The sequence below is a fragment of the Platalea leucorodia genome (assembly GCF_965183815.1).
Source record: "Platalea leucorodia genome assembly, chromosome: 6".
In the NCBI taxonomy this organism is placed as follows: domain Eukaryota; kingdom Metazoa; phylum Chordata; class Aves; order Pelecaniformes; family Threskiornithidae; genus Platalea; species Platalea leucorodia.
In genome coordinates, this window is record NC_138828.1 from 55,172,815 (window position 1) to 55,191,078 (window position 18,264).

At 35.1% G+C, this 18,264-nt stretch overlaps 1 protein-coding gene across 1 annotated transcript in view; it reads left to right on the plus strand.

The window, feature by feature from the left end:
• The window catches only part of DLC1 (DLC1 Rho GTPase activating protein), a gene marked incomplete at its 5' end in the record, with an annotated part of 217,516 nt that overhangs the window by 73,884 nt on the left and 125,368 nt on the right, over positions 1 to 18,264 (plus strand). The window contains one exon of the mRNA XM_082316317.1: positions 6,831 to 6,864. Coding sequence (XP_082172443.1) covers positions 6,831 to 6,864 — 34 coding nt within the window. The remainder of the gene's footprint in view (positions 1 to 6,830; positions 6,865 to 18,264) is intronic.

Below are 18,264 nucleotides of genomic sequence, written 5' to 3' on the forward strand. Positions count from 1 at the left end.
ATGGTTTTGTTTTTTCTCTTTCCTTATCCAGTTGAAAAAAAAATTAAAATTGTAAAAAGTGTGGAGAACTGAAAACTTACTTTAAAAACTTTAAAGTTTAATAAAATTATGTTTTGTAAATAATTCTGAATGATAAATGAATCATTCTTGAGTTTTCTTATACAGTATTGCTATGATTTCTGTTCAGTGCTAATATCCAAAGATTACTTTAATTATTTTTTCAAAAAGGGTTTTCTACATGTGTGTTCTCTTAATCTGATTCATTTACACTATGGGCTTTGGTTTAAAAAAAAAAATCAGAATTTTCTGGTAGAGATATTCATTCAGTATTTTCCTGTAAAGGGGATGTAACTGAGGAAATTCCCAGTTATGGACTACAATATTTGCCTAATTTCAAACCATCTGAGTGATTGTGGATGTTTTTCTTCCATAAAATAACTCAGTTAAATTTAACTACTACTTATCCAAATTAAGAAAACTAGAACATACCTTCTAAATGAAATAAAATGTCTGGTTAAGGACTCCAGATGATACAGAATATACACAGTTAGAGAAATTATATCATGCTTAAAAGTTGTTTTCTGTGTGAGCGTTGTTGACCTTAGTTTTCAGGTACAAGATTGTTCTTGTTTACTGGAATAGAGAGTTCTCTGTCATTTGGTTCATTAGTCCTTCCTTGGTAATTGTGTATTGTGTGGATATTACCCCCTTTCTTTCTTATCAGAAGCTCATTAGATCACTCTTCTTTAGAGGATTTAGATTTTTGTGTGTTTTGACCATTTGAGTAGAAAGAAGATAACAGAGAGATATTTTGATCTACGTAGTTTTTTCTGATCTTAAAGTCAATGATCATATTTAAAAACTAAATATAACATTCATTTTTATGTTTGCAAGCTTTGGAGGTTGGTCTCTTTTCTGCTCCTAATGCAATGTAAAGCTTGCAGTTTTTTAGAATAGGAATATGGATTTGGTCTTGAAGCAAATCATTTCAGTGAAAAACACAATTCTTACTAAAACTGTTATGCATAAAAGAAGCATCCACTGAGGTGAGAATTTAGACTATGATTTTTAACTGCAGGACTAAAAGGTGATTACCATGAAAGCACTTCCAAAAATAAGGTGGGCAATTTATAACAGTGTGAGCTCAGCCACAGTTACCTGCTCACAATTATTATGAAGGCTGGATTTTCCCTTTCTAGTCAAATCCCAGTATGCTAATGTTTGTTCTGGAGTTTTACTTTCACGCTGGACAGTAGAAGATGATATTTCCACAGGCAAAATTCTAGAGAAATGCTTGCAAATCAAGATGTATCAGATCATTAACAAGGAAATTTCCCAGCATGTCTGTTCAAATACAGACATGAAAAAAGACTAGATAGCTGACAACTTTCTATGATGGAAAGGCTTTGTGGAATATCCATCATGGTTGGATGGCAGCATTGAAAATGTGATTCGTTTAATGCCAAATGTACTTTATCTTCTGTAATCCAAAAAAACCCCAGAAGTATTATTCTGGGGAAAAAGTGTGGGTTTAATGGCTGTGACATAAAGACGCTCTATCTTGTTTGAAAAATTGAAATATAGACTCATTCCAATTGGTTTATCAGATACTACAAAAATAAATAGATGTCACTAGGTCCTTATTTCAGAAATTGTGTGTTACATGCTCCTCTACAGTAACTTTGCCGGTTTATATAAAACTTTGCCATATATTGTAGCCCTCTGCAGATGAGTCAGTCATAATAGAGCTGTTTATGTTTTGTTAGTGCAAGCAAACAAAAAGATAGCTAGTTTAATTTTATTCATAATAGCTTTGTCTGCAGGTTTGGAATCGGTATCAAAAAAAAAAAAGTAGTTTTGCACTACCATCTACCAAGGGAGAGCCAAGCTCTGTTCAGGTCAGACTGGATGTGCCTCAACTTTTTGCAATGGCAGTCTTGCAGCTCAGCATACCCTCACTGCTGCCCCCAAATGCACTCTGTCTGTGCAAATAATGCCTCTCCCTTTCACAACCAAATCGCTGCGCACATCTACTGACTATAACACTTCTAATCTGGAAAGCTACAGTGCTAATTTTTTACCCCAGCTCAGAGATGAAATATGTGAATTTTTACTCTGTAATGGAAGGAAGCTAATTTGGGGAGTAGGGAGGGATTCTTTCTTTCCTCCTTTCATAGTGAAGAACTGCACATGCCCAAAATGAATGGTTGCTGTTTGAAATGATGGGCTTTTTTTTTACATATTTACTTCTCTCTCCTGTTAAAATATTCTTAAAAGCTCAGGAAAAAAATAGATATTTTGACTTTGGTCAAACAAAACTTCATTTGTGCAAAAATTTTATTTTAAGTTTTGATTTACCAGTTTTTTCCACCATTTTCATTCTTGCTGGAAGACAGCTTTTCCACCTAACATCTAATGAAATTCAAAGGAAGTGGTTATTTAACCCAGTATTATTGGTAATCATTTCTATCTGAGCAAGGCAACTGCAAGTTTAAAGAAAAATGTCCTATATAGTGTTTTACAGGTGCTTTACAGTCATATTTGTGGACATAATATATTTACAGGGAATCAGTTGCAATACAGCAAGGATGCATACAAAAATTTTCAGTATGACATTTCAAGCAAGATTTTCATAGGCTAAAAATCACATTCTCTAATTTAAAAGAAAATCCTGAGTATATTTCAGCAATTGTCTGATAGGGATTTCCTCTCTTCTTTTTTTTTTTTTTTTTTCTCTCCCTTTTCTTTCTTGATGCTGCTAAGAGCACATACTATTAAAAATAGAGAGAGGAGCCTGACTTTGGGGGTTGTTCATTGAAATCTGTGAAGAGGGTGTAAAAAGGGCGTGTCTGCTTTGTTTTAAAACACATGTGACCTGATCATGTGGAAATTGTTAGTCCAGTTCTTTAGTTCTGGAGGAGAGTGAGAAATAATGTGAAGTTACAGTGAACCCATCTGGCCAAGCAGGAAAATCCGGTTTAATTGCTCCACTGCCAGAAATGTTAAATCACTTCCTGGGAATGCAATTCATTTGGAACATATGGAACTCGTTGGAAGAAGGTCTCCAGTGAATTCAAAACCGTACTGGAGATGAGAGCATTTCTCATAAGTAACAATCACGTTTTCCCACTGGGCAGCATGTAAGCAGTATATGTAGCTGTATTAATGAAAAACTAAACCAATAGTAGGACTGTCTGAGATCTTGTTGAACAAGATTCGCTCATGGTTTACATTATAATGAATTTTCAAGAAATGCTATGTTCATTTAGGATTTTTTTTCCTCAGCTTTTAAGTAGCAATAGAACATTCTGACAGAATTTTTAGCTCATTTTACATCTTGATTCAGCAGAATTACACTCTGTTTAGAAAACAGACATATTTAAAATTATCGTCCAAGATGTCTTTGTACTTTGTGGATAAAAAGGGTAGTTTTTTGGGGTGTTTCTTGGTTTTGGGTGTTTGTTGGTTTGGTTTGGTTTTTTAATCAGGGGCTTTACATTTACTATATATTTTAATAAAATAGGAAGATTTACAATTTTTCTGTAAACTAAGCAAATGACTAAAAGTATGATATATATATGAGTTCTCCTTAAATTGTAAAAAATTAATGAGCAAGACTTGCTTGTTTATATACATTATTTTAAGGAAAACATCTTTCATAACTGTTATAATGGATTCAGAATTTATAAGTATGCCACAGTACCATGTTCTGAGTGAAACATTCATGTTATTTGCAGTCTTTACAATGAGAAGAATATTGATATTCTTTGGAAAAAAATATGCTTCTTATTCTGTTCTAAAGAAAAGATTTTGCTTTCATTAATTTGATGCTACTATAAGGGCTTTTTTAGAGGTAATTTTTTTTCTTTTTTTTTTACTTGGATTCACATGAATTTGAGAAAATATTTGATTCTTAGAAAATACTATACTTTTTTCTTGCGCAGTTAATCAATAAGACCAAATCAGAGAAAATTAGTTCTTCTAATTTTAAAAGCACATGAAGGAAATGGAACCATGTTTTGCTGAAAAAGTGGGCTAAGTCTGATATCAGGAAGAAAAGTGAGGCAATAAAAAGAAATCTCTGTGTTTACATAATGCACTATGGAGGACCTGGCGTAGTGACAAATGATGGTGACAGGTAGTCACCACCATATGAGGACCTTCTAATTATTTTAAGAAAACTCTTATACTCTGTGGTGCTATCATTTTGAATGTATTTCTTTATCTGAATACTCTAGTAGCATTTTAGAATTCTTACTTTCAGTAGATTGTATAATCCACATTGGGCTCTCTAGCATCAATCTTAATGAATTGCTGCAATATTGCTGTAGGAACATAGAAAGTACTTTTATCTGCAAAACTCAGTTTACCTTTAAATTGTCTGGAACTTATAGTGCTGCTTCATCCCAGTTAAGGGAAGTACTAATTTTGTGACTTACATATCTGTCCTGAGGCATTATGGTTCTTTGTATTTCCAGCTACAGCTTTTTACCTGGGCTAAACCAGCTAAACAACTCTAACAACCTGTAGGACTAGCATCTAACAAATTTGCTAAAATTTATGTTTGGTTGTAAATCAACATGTTTTAGTGATCATGAATCAGAAATACTGTATATTTCCAGGAAATAACTTGAAGTGACAAATGGCAAGATGAAAAATGTTTTAAAATCTTATATGCTTATATAAAAAAATCTGCATGCTGATATGAATGATGATGGGAGCTGATTGAGTGTTCATTCAGGCCAAAGTCACTAGCAGTGACTCGCATTGCAGTTATAGACAACATTATTAAAGTCCATTTAAGTTTGTCATAAAGCCACCAGAGAAATTATCTTCTGTACTTGTCACTCTGTCATATCCCCATTGAGTCCTGTAACTGTTTCCCCCCAGTCCACTGAATCACAGCTGTTCATCTTGGCTTTGCATTTTAGACCTTACAAAGGCTAGCCCCATCAAACTGTTGTCTCTTTTCCGTGACACAGCTTATGATTTCTATGCTGACACTCCCCAGCCATCTCAATGTTTTCTTCTAATTTTATCTTAACGGACACCATCACAGCTTCTTCAGGATTTTTTTTTTTACAGCTAACAAAGCTCAAAATTAAAACATGATAATAACCCATTCTCATCTTTCCTTCTTTTGTCCTGACCCTTCCATTCGATTTACACTAATGTTTCCTCATTCTTTTTGTGTCTTCTGTTTGGCTTTCTTTTCCTGTTTGTTTGCTCATTTCTCACCTTCTCCTCTTTACAAAGTTCTCTCTACAAATTGCCTTCTTGGACAAATGATAATAGTGAATCTGCGGTTTTCTTTCTTATTTTCTTATTTCTCTTAGCCAGTGTAACCAATTAGGTCTGGGATAGAGAAGAAAATTATATACTGGTTTTCAAAATTCTATCAACTGTTTTTAAAAAAAACTGTACGATACACTTTTTCTTTCTTTGTAACTAATACCTTGATTCGTTCTGTGATTTTATTGTTTCTTTGGCATGTTAACTTTCTTCAGTTGATGGAAGTAATGTCTTCCATTGGAGCAAAGTGGTGCTTCTTCCGAACAAATATATGTTTGTACAAAGCAAGAGAAATGCTTTTCAAGCAAGGGAGTACTGTTATTTTGAATAATTTTAGTCTGATGGTACAACATTTTTGAATGTCGAAATCAAGCAACAGATATTTAACTAGGCAGAGTACAGGTGAAACAGAAAGAATCACAAAAGGATTCTTATGGTTATTACCAATCCGCAAGGTATTTATTAAAATATATTGTTTAACACATGTTCTATTTGAAATTCTGTACAAAATATTATCCAGGAAATGCTATAAAATATTATTTTATATAGCAGGACAAATCAAATCCTGAAATGAAATTTTCAAAGTCTATTTTAGGAACTCTATAGAAAGTCTGAAACTGGTTGGTTTGTGATTTTTGTAAGTCACTCTTCTCTCCCTTTTTCTGTGAAATATGCAGCAGGAAAATCTGCTGAACAAAGGCTAGACCAACGTGAGTGAAAGGGATGTAAAATTGATACCTTAACTCACATGGAAGTTCCTCATACATTGCATACACAATCTGGATTTCTCATCCAGCCTTTCTTATCCTTATCATATCTGCACATTTTTTAATTCTGTTTATATGTGTGCCATATAAATTCCATTTTACTATTTGTTCAATCTATAACCTACTTATTTTAGGAAAAATACATGCAGAAAGTCCTTCTGCATTAGTCTAAAAGAAAAGCATAATATGAAAGATTTTTACATCCATTGCAAGAAAACAATTTTCCAAGTCCAAAAACAATTACAGCTAATATGAAAAAACTTCTATTACTTGTCTCTGAAAAATTATATAAAAAGTAAGAAATTGGTATGTTATAGAAAAACATACATTTGAGCCCAAGCCCTAACTATATGGAGTCAATGGCAGAACTCTACTTGAGTTCTGCAGAAGAAAGGTTTGGCATTTTAATCTCATCTTCAGCCACATAGTTTTTGTCTTCACTCCTTCAGAATTATTTAGTAATTTCCCAGTGGAATTTCGTGGGCATGTATTCTAGGATGATTATTTCAAAATGTGATCATTGGAATATCTTATTAACTCCATCTCCTCCCTTCTCTCTTAGTCCTTTTTTTTAACAGTAATTTCATAACAGATCATAAGCCACTCAAATGGGAACTGTATGTTTCTCTCCAGAGTGCCTAACACAGTGAGACCTCAGTTCTTTCCAGACCTTCTGGACACTCATAAAACCTACTTTAAGATTTTATAATGTTTCCCTAACATTCTTATTTTCTTAATAGTGGTATCTTTTTTTTTTTTTTTTTTTTTCAGGCTATGCCAATTATTTCAGAGAAGGAGAAGGCTGGTGAGTAAATATTTACGTGTTTTTTCATTTCTTTGTATTTATTTTGTGGAATACAGTGTTACTTAACTAAGTGACAAAAGACAGGCTTCAACTGTGGGGTTTCAAATGTGTAGAGTTACAGACCTGACAAATGTCTGTGTAAAGGTTATTCATTGTTTCCTGAATAGGATATTTTCTCTTTCTGAAAAGCAGTCCAGCTTTCTGTGTGACACTAATAAAGATGTTTGAAACTATCCTACAAAGTACCCAGTTGAATTGCAGCTGCCCCTTACATGTCAGTCTTCCTCTAGATACTAACTTGTTACTTGGTGTTAAAATCTATTTTGATTTATTTGATGTCTTGATTAAAAAACATGGATGCCAATGGGTTTGTTCAAGTCAACGGAATCTGATGACTTAGTGTGAACTTTACTGTTTGTCTTTAAGTATGGCAGGAAATTTCAGTTATCTATCTGGAGTATTTCACTGGAGGTAGTAATTTTTATTTTGGCTAAGTACTTCCAGACTATTGAAAGGTTGTTTTTCTGTTCTTTTCTGTTCTCTGAACAGTATAAGTACTTTGGTGTTGGTATGTGAAATCTATTAGTGATTGTCTGCTAGATGCTGTCAAATGAGTGTATTGTTGTGATAAACACTAGGGAACACTCCACTCTTAGCCCTATAGATATCTAGAATATCTGTTGGTTTCTTCGTCATTTATTTTAATTGATAGTTTGCTACAGTACTTCAAATATAGCTTGAAAAATACCTCAAAATATCCAAATGCCACTGGCATTCTGATTTATGTCTGATTTTTGTTGGTGATGTTTTCTTGCGTTATCCTGGTTTGGATTATTTCTTTTCTTTTGCTTATTAAGGGAGAGGAATAAGTTTAAAAAAGTTTCTGAGAGAAAAACCACAGTGCTAATCAGTACTGTAAAAGCTATGGAGCTGTCTGGTCAGGATGTTGCTATTTTAGCTGTTGAAGTTCATAAATGCCAAACTGTGACTCATATTTAATAAGCATTTTCTTTACAGATTTTGCAGGTGATATTATTTGGTATTTCTTTTTCTGAGGTAGTTCGTATTTGGCCACATCCTTTAAATTATGTCCAAACATGCAAACTGATTATAACTGGCCCTACTCTTTGCAGCTAATTTCAAATAGGTTGTCAAGCAGCCATGCAATATTATAGGTTCTTGTACATCTTTAGCAGTTATGTACCATACAAGATGGTACGGCATCTGAAAAAAAGCTATCTGGAAGTCATTAAAAAAATCTTCAGGGCACAGAGATGTAATGACCCCAGTTTTATTTTAGAGGAATAGAGCTGCAACAAGTGTTTTACAAGCTAATGGCTTGTAAAATCAGAAATAAAACTCAAAGCTCTATGCTTACTTCTCTAGTGTCAAAACTGCCTATCATGTCAGTGTTAATGATGGTATGAAATAAATGTATTTTTTACATACACTTTATAACCTGTACATATGCATATGAATCTGTATCTCTCTTGCTTCTTCCTGCCCAGACTTCAGTGTTATGTTTTTTGTGGGCAGCATTATATTTAATATTACAAATATTAGGTGGAATTTCATGCCATGTGGAGTCAGTTTCCTGATGTTTCCATGTACATGAGCACAAGCTAGAATGTGAATGGAATTGTGGTTGCCTTTTAACCTTTTGGCTTTTGTTTAACTCTTTGCAGCTCAGGAGCTCAGGAGGTTATGATGGTTTTTTGGAAATATTAAGCATGCATTAGGGAGATGATTATTTAAATTGGTCCTGTCAACTGAAGTCACTTGGTTCTAGGGGGAGTTAGTGCTATTTTTTTCAAATTATATTGGATCTTGATTCAGACATTCAGGTCTCATGTTTTGCAATGTAACTAGCTGTTGCTCGATCATTGCTGCTTACACTTCACAAGATAAATGATATTGCATAAGACTCATAAATGACAAAGCCATGAGTAAGGTGTGAAAGCCTTCAGAAAAGAATATAGCATATTTGTGTGTCTGCTGCAAGAGAACAAAACAAATACTAATTTTGATATTTATTTGGAAATACCAACAATCTAACACTTCCTGGTTTATGTTATTACAAACAGACTAAAATATATTACAAAATATTACAGAATGAAAAGGAGTTGTTTATTTTACTATTGACAATGCTAATAACACAGTAGGTAAAGAGATTGGACAGCATTGTATCAAAATTAAAACTGGATTAAAAATGCACTCAAAATGTCTAGTCAAATATCTTTTCTCATTTTGAGAATCTGAAGTAATAATTTCTTGTAGCTGCCTCTTTCTTACTTAATATTACTTGGAATCATCTGGGACTGGAATGAGAAATACAAGAAAGTAGAAAGGCTGTTATTTCAGTGTTTCTGATTCAGAAATTCTATATACATAAATAAAAACCTGTTTTTACAAGACTTTCTATTCTGTAGACTCTAGATACTTTGATACTTTCAAATGTTTTTCCTATAGGCAACCGAACATTTAGATCCTTAAATGGACCAAGCTGCTTAAGCAGCTTAGAAGTTCACACATTACTGATTATGTTTATAGGAGTTGTTAATCCTTGAAATTAAATATTTTCTCAATTTTGTATATTTTCCAACACGCAGTAAATTTTGACTACATCAAATACAAACTTTCAGATGGAGTACTTAAAAAAAAAAAAAAAATCACACCACTATTTTTATATTTAGAGCAAAGCCAAACATAATCTGAAAACATTGCTATTTTTGTCAATTAATAACTCGAGTTCCATAACCAGTTAAATTTTTTTACAGTGGAAAGTGCACTAAAACATGTAATTGCAGAGTCCCTTTGGCAAAAATCTATAAATGATCAGTGTATTGAGCAGAACATCAGTCATACCTAACTGTGTACGCTATTGCTTCAAGTTGTGTGAATTAGGGCATTGCAAATGATGTACCACAGGCATCAGCTGTTTCTGATAAATGCATTTTTAAGAAGCCTCAATATTGTTGACATTTCTGGCAATGGTGAAAAAAAGAAATCTTTCAAAAGAACTTTTTTAAGGTAGAAGTTAAGATCAAGCAACATGCACAGTCAGGGAAAATGATGGCTGAAGCCAAGAGATGACTCAGGGCTGGGACTATCGGCGCCTAAATCAGGAATGCAGGCCAGCAACTAGCTTCAAAAGACTGTTTTTTCAGATGCATCCATCTTTCTTTTGAGTAATTTATGTATTATTTCCATGCTTTTATCTACCTTGCTGACTGTTGTGATTTTTATTCTCAAATTCTGTCCATGAACTATGAAGAAATCTGAGGGATGGAAGGTTCATCTCACCTGTCAGTAATGAAGGTGTCTGTGTCAGAGTTCGTGTTGTTGGCTTCATTTATAGTCTAAAAATAATCAACACAGGAACCTTTGGTTCACCTGGCTATATGTCAGCATTTGGTTTACTGATGTGAATCACACCCAAGACTTCATGAATGGTACTGGTTAATTCTCCACTAACTGTAGAGTCAAGATGGCTCCTAATATAGATACCAATATTCAGTACAATGAATCCACTGTGAGGTTCCTAATTCAGGGCTAACTTCGGTTTCTGGAGCAGTGTTCCCAAAAAAAAGGTGAAATGACTATAAGTCAATATTAGAAGTATTGCCTAAGTCTCTTTGTGGACCTACTTCATGATTTCCCAATTTATCCTCAAATATTTGTAGGGAATAATGAACTCTGTTTGTGACTCAGAAACATTGCTACAACAGAGCCAGCGGGAGGGGTAGAGTGAATATCCACATCTGGTCAGGGACTAGCACAGCTTATTTCTCTTGAGGTGATGAAACTATGTGCTATCACATAAACAGGGCAGAAGGTTTAGTCTAGCCCTAAATAAATATTAACACCATTGGTCCATAATGTTCAGCATTATAATAAATAAATTTTTCCTGTGCATAAAACAACTGCCCTGTGGTATTTTGGTTGAGCACACATTTGGAAGAGTTGCTGCTCTAAAAATGAAATAAGGGGGTTTTTAAGTCATTGAGTACTAAATTTTAGTTATTAAGTACAAACTTGGATCAATTAAAAAACACAGAATGCATGACTTGATATAAAAAAAGCAAGTGACATTACTCATCTGTAGCAGTAAAAATTCCCTAGCAGAATAGCAATTGAATATGCTTTTAAGAGCTTTCATGATTCTACCAAAATATTCCCTCTTGCTCTAAAGATATACTATGGAAAAAGTGCACAACCTCTTTCGGTAAATCTCAGTACTCTCTCTAAGTAGTACGTTAGAGAGGTCTACTTCAGCACAAATAAAAGTGTCGGTCTTTGACATGGAGTAGAACAGATTTGATAGCCCATTTCTCATCTGTGTTTTGATGATCCCCAAGCAAACAAGACGATAAAGTATTAAGCACAGTCGAAGACAGCAGCTTCATTGGATCTCTGGCCAATGTAATGTGCTTGAAATCTCCCTGGTGTTAGTACTACAATACGGGCCTAGCAGTGAACAAGTCTCTTTTTTTTTTTTTTTTTTTTTCTGCATCCCATCTAGATTTCTGATAAAGACACTATTTAATAAAGTACAGACTCAATGTCCTTTGGTGTTTAATTTCCTTGGTTGCCTTTGATTCACAAGGAAGACAAATATACAGATGATAAAAGGGACCTTAACGGCAGGGTATTTCCTCTCACAGACTCTAATTGTCAGTGTCAGGCAGCAGAGGACACTTGGTGCTCGGCCCCATGGTGAGATGAGCTGCAGAACAGCAGGTGATGGAGTGATGACAAGGCAGGTCAGGCCTGCCTGTGAGAACTCGCAGCAGAGGACCTTGAAAATCCAGTAGTGACAGGTTCACTGTCATTAAACAAGGCACATAAAAGACATACTGCTTGGCACACTAGGTAGAGCTCTATTAATTTAATTTAATTTAACTGCAGCTCTAACCAAAAAGGAAAAAAAGAAAATCTTACCAAAGTTCTATATCCAGAGAAATCAATTCTTTCTATGAGCAGTACCCACTGGATTCTCTATTTTCATAAAGTCTTTAAAGGTTCATCCATACATAACTTATTTTGAACCTAGAGCAAACATTAAAAAAATGAATCTGACTGGCTACAGGAGATCAGTTTCTACAAAAACTGGAGAGAAATACAAGTTACTTGGCACAAGTTACTAGTTTTCTGGCTGCTTTACAATATCTCTAGCCAGTATTCTAGAATAAACTAGGCAAAATGAATTATTAATTGTTCCTTTTTGTAAGTATTGTATCTGGTTTTAGTAGAACAGTCTTATTAGTGTTTTTGTGAGACCTTAGTATGAAGTACCAGTTCCTAGCTAGGTAATCTTTCTTTTACTGTTGATGTTGCAACAGTCATAAAATTTGTTTTAGCTGAGTGTTTGCTTTCTAAATAAAAATGTCAGGTGAGCCCTCACATTTCGATCTGTCATACTGAAAAACAGTTACAGAAACTCTGCCAGAATATGCATGGATGTTTGCCAAACACTAAAAGATGCTAATAGATATATTTTTATTCCACTGTCATTTATTTCATTACTAGAAAAAAGGCTTGTGATGCCAATAGATACCAAAAGCTGACATGTCATGCTAAGATTCCTGACGATGTTTAGCTGTTGGGTTTTTTTTATTTTTTCTAAATGCAGTAAAATAGCTGATGTCATGATTTTTGGTATTTGATTTTTAGTAGCTTATTAACCGCACACTGCTGTAGTTGTTCTTCTGAATAAATTACTTCACTTTTAAAAGTCACACCATATTCACTGTATGCATGTGGATATAAACACATAAACTTTAAAATGCACGTAGCACCATGCAAAGCCAAAGTCTCGTTAATCTTAATGTGCTGTGGCCATTTTCTTTAGGTTTTGGAGGAAACACTAGATCCTGGGACTGCAGATTTCCTCTGAAAGTCCACTTAAAACCATGCTAAATGCACTGGAAGCAGGACAGCCCCTAAAACTCCTCATGATTGTCTGTTGTATATTACTTTCTTGAGTCTTAAAAAGTGAAGGATAGGGCTAGATAGTGTGAATGTGCTCTGAGGGGGACCCAGCAATCAAGAAGGCTTTATACCATTGAAGAAGGACACAGACGTTCAGGTCCCATGCCCGAACAGGCAAACGTGTTTTCTGGAAGGCTAAAACAAATTCCATTAAATCATTGCACAATAAAGTACATCTGAAGTATCTGAGAACTAAAAGAACCTCTTGTGCATTGAATTCTTAAATATTTAGCCATCCTCTCTTTTCTTATTCCACCTGCATTAGCATGGGCCATCAGTATGGACCTACTTTTATACTTCTTTGGAAGAGCTTTTTAAATCAAAATATGCTGTTGTTATCTCCAAAGGCATTTAATTTTATTAATTTCTTTAATATAGTCTCATCTATTTTGATCTTTAAGATACTTAGAAAAGCTTAACTGAATTATTTTAGGCCAATAATAAGGATAGGCCATTATTTTTACATTGCATTTGTCCATATCATGCACTTTAATGCTTTTGTAGCTATGATCTTTTTCTAGATTTTTTTGATGACTGTGTTAATTGTGGCAACAATTTTAAATATTTCCTCAACAAATATTCAAATGTCAGTATTCACTGTAGAGAAAACAAGCAATGCCTCAGTGACTTATATTCCTGTAATGAGCAATTGAATTTTGATTTCTTTGTTGGTTTGTTGTCTTTTCTTAAGTTCTGTAATAGAATTACCTTATTCTAATCAAGATATTTCCCTGATAGGAATAAAGATGTATATAGTGCCAGCTGAGTGATTACTGCTGCTGGCCATCATGCTAAATCTTTCAGCTGTCCTTTTTCTGTCCAATCCAATGTGTTTTTACGGCAATATATACTTTCCTTGTTAAGGCAAGTTATTTTTATCCCAGAAACTATGTGATTAGAAAAAAAACAAGCATTAGCACTGAATTCTTTTAAACATATTTTGACATGAATAATATGTTTCATCACAGATTGATAAGTTATAAGAATGTCTTTCTTCACAGACTTCATCACCTATTAGTGAAATACAGTTAAATAAAGGATAACTCAGAATAACTCTCTTGACGGGGACCTTTGCAGGTCCTTTCTCCAGCCTCCTGCTCAAGCAGGACCAGCCCTGAGGTCAGACAACGTTGCTCAGGACTTTATCCAGTCCAGTCTTGAAAACCTCCAAGGATGGAGCCTGTGCAACCTCTGTAGGCTACCTGCCCCACTGCTGTACTGTCTCCATGGAGGAGATGATTTTCCTTATATCCAGTCTGATCATCTCTGGTTTCAGTTTACACCTGTTGTCTCTTGTCATCTTCATATGCACAATGTGAAGAGCCCAGCCCCATCTTCTTGTTGTCCTCCTATGAGGTCCTGGGGAGCTGCTGGTAGGACCCCAAAAGCCATCTCTTCTGGCTGAACAAGTCTTGCAGCCTCATCTCACAGGCCAAGTGATCCAGACCCTGACCAGCTTGGTGGCCCTCCCCTGGACAAATTCCCTTTTATTGATGTCTTTCTTGTATTGGGAGGATCCTGAAATTGGACTCAGTATTGCAGATGTGGTCTAACAAGCACTGAACAGAGGGGGATAATCCCTTCCCTCCATCTACAGGCCATGCTTTTGTTGATACATCCCAGGATGCTGCCAGCTCTCTTTGCTGCCAGGGCACACTGCTGGCTCATGCACAGCTCGCTGTCTGCCAAGACCCCAGGGCCTTTTCCATAGAGCTGCTCTCTGGCCAGTTTTTTATCATTTATTTATCCACCCTTCTAGACTGTAAAATCCCAAATGGCAAACAAAAATATTGTGGGAAACAATGTTTCATATTTAAGCTCTTTGTTGTCAAAGCAGAAAATACAGCAGAAAGCTTATGAATTTGTTACTTTCAGCAAATTCAATTTAGTATTACATTATAACTAATTATCATGTGCTCACCTTTTAGAACACCACCATACAGACTGTAAACTGGTACTCAGTATATTCTGGCTAGTATCATATATTTAATCTTAATCAAGCTGCCTTTCAGTATAAAGTTAGTTATCAGTTATACAGTGGTTCCGTAGCATTGATATTACCTAGCCCAAATTGTGGTCTCTTATTGTATTGGACACCAGAAACATTGCAAAAGAGGTAGTCCCTGACCAAAAATGGCTTTTAAATCAAAGCAAACATGAACAAGTGGTTCTTCCTTTCCTTTTTTGGCTATAACAAGAATAAGAGAGAATGGTGATAACCAGTTAATCAAGTTTTTTCTAGTCTAATTTTGTTTGGACTGAGTTCATGGTAAAGGCTTGTTTTGATTCAGATGAAATATAAACTAGTTCACTTGGTCCTAATTGATACTGACATGTAATCATTAGGCCATGGTTTCCAAAGTAGTGATGTGACTGTTGATTTGGAAATCAGGTGATGGGCTTTCTTTTTCAGTGTCCAGAAATAGCATCAGCTTCTGAAAAACTGAGGTTCCCAGGCCAAATTTTAAAATTAATGTTTGGCTACGTTTTCATAGTTATTTAGGTACATGAAGGTGAAAAACAAGCTCTCTGTTGTGACACTTGCTAATTGTACACTGATTCCCAGTAAAGATTAGCTTTCGGCTGTAAAATCTGCACATAGCACAGAACTATGAAGGTATCTAGCCATTTCCAAAAAATTTAACAAGCTCTTCTTTACTTCTTTGGGTTTCTAGACAACATTCAAAACATCTGTAAGATCATATTATGCTCTTGTGTTCGTATTTGAAAATAGCACTTGGACTGCTATGTTGTGTCAGAGTTGTTGAAGATGAACCAAAGAGCTGAAAAATTTTAAATCATCTTTAATATGAATAGCTTAGAGCACTTAAAGTGTGGCAAGGTAACTTTTCTCTTTTTGCATCTGTTAAAACAGAAGGGTAAGAAACTCTTTGAGTCCGAGATCACCTGGGACATGGGCTTTACTCCACAAAGCCAGCACAGGGTTTTGTTGTTTATATATTTTAGGTATTTACATGCACATTTTAAAATCCTGTCTCATTAGAATAAAAAGCTCCTTTTCACAAATCCTTAGGGAAAAGAGAGAGCTCTTTGATGTTTGATGAGAAGTCATGCTTATTTACATTCCTCTAAGGACATGCTGAAAACCCAGGTGAGAGACACCCAAAAGCACACTTTGGATTAGGCACACCTAGAGGCAAAGTGTCTTCCTGATGTGGAACCGTCCTTGGTGGCACAATGATAGGGCTCTATCTAACTGCAGCATCACGGGTTGCTCAGACTGTTTTTTTTTTTTCTATGTTAGAGTTGTTGACTTGTGCTCTGAATGCTTTCTGGTATAGCAAGTGATGCTTGAGAGAATCACTGTATCTGCTTGTAGTATGTTCAGCCTGAGCGACTAGATCTTTTATTGTCTATAAACTGAAAGATACTAACTGTATCTGACAAAAGGTATTTTTCATTATCTTGAAGGTTTTGAAATACCTTGTGGTAGTTTAGCCATTGTCTCAAATCTCCTCTGCAAATACTCTTGTAAAATAAGATTGTTTTTGCATATATCAGGAAGTGGCAATCAAACCAAGTGCTGATTCTCTAGCATATGGTAGATGCCATCGGTCTTTAAAATGCACCAGTGTACAATTCTTATATGCAAAGTCAGTCAGTTGCCTCATTAATTGCTTTATTACCATTTTCAATCTACCTTTGTGTTGATTTTGGCTATTAGTGAATCTCCCCTTCATGATATTTTAGGAAAGAATCAGATAGCTGCATGAAATTGTTGCTTAATTCATAAGTATTACAAATAACGAAAGAACTGAAAACCAAGTTTACTGAAAGACACAACTGCCAAAGGGCCTACAAACTATAAATCTGCAAGCAGTTATTACTGCAGGTAATCATTCCAGTCACGTGAGTTTGGATTAAGCTTGTAAGTAGAAGTTTGCTAAATCTGAAAGCTTCTCTGAGTGAACAGCCTCTTTAGTTCAATTGGTAGGTATTAATTTAAAGCCCAGTCTACAGTGGATTTAATTGCACCTGCTGCTGTACTTTGGCTTAAAAGAAGAGGAGATATTTGGTAACCAGTTTCAGAGTGCTAGCCAGGTACATCATATTTCAGCAGCCACCTATAAGCAGAATTGAAAGGCAAAGAGGAAAGTAACCAGGGATTTTAATACATATCAAAATACAGGCTTGAAATTAGAGAAGAGCAGTTGAAATATCTGTTAAAAGGCAAGAAAAAAAATTAATAAAATAAACCACTGCTTCCTCCAGACAGGTCGCCTAATTTACAATGTCATCCTGGAATCAATGTTTCTTCATGTTGCAAGGAAGAAAAAGAAAGACTGAGACTTTTGTCAAGAATTAGTTATCTATCAATTGACTTACATAGAGCCCTGTTTACAGAACAAAGCCCACGCCTACACTAGAAAGATTTTGCTCTTGTAGTTACTATGGGAGGATCTCAAAGCAGGGATGAAATTCCAGAATGTTTGGAGAGTGCCAAGGACGTATTTTGGTGGTATAGATCACACTAACTCTTGGAGTGGAATAACATTGTTTGTGTCAACACAAGTGTGTCTTCGGCAGTGTGTCTTCTATTTCACATTCATAACTGATATACCCACTCTGGCAAAACTTTAAAATGTATATCAGGTTAATCAATTTTATCAGGTATAATTTCATCATTATCAGGGCATTTGTGGCTGGAAAATGATTGGAAAGTTGAAAGAGAGTCATGGGAATAGTCTGTAGTTTTCCTAAAATTTCTTTCACCGTTTTAAAGGAAGATCTCAGACTTGTACTTTTTATACAGATCACCCTTACAACTTAAGTCTGACTCTAGGTTTTGAAGCACAGATCCAGACTAGCATTTGTAGGAAAAATGCCTTTTAGCAGCCATTCAATTATCTATTACAGGACCAGACAATAACAATGGGTCAAGTAGGAGACAGTGTTTCTGGCACAAAAGTTAGAGTAGGATTCACTGCTAGCTTGGAAGTGGTGAATCCCTGGCTTTTGCAGTCAGGGATTTAATACCTGCCATTCCTTCTGATAGTAAAAGTTTTTGCACCTCATTTCTTTTTTTTGGTCTCTCAGCACAATAGTTACCCATGTTTGATTACTCTGTGTTGAGAATCATTTGATGTTATGTACAATAGCTTGTCTCTTCCCATAAAAGAATGAGAGGAAATCAAATGAAGGCGACAGGTTCAAAACATACAGGGGGAGGCATTTCTCCACAAAATCAAGAACTGAGCTATGGGGTTCCTTGCCTCAGTATATTGTGGATGCTGAAGTTTTACACCGGTTTAGAAAATGTCCAGACAAACTAGTGACAGAGAAATTGATTAGTATAACCCTTTCCACAATTAAATTAATAGCAGTCCTACCACTGATTTTTGTGAGATTAACCCAAGTCATAACCCTCTATGTACCCAAGATATCAAA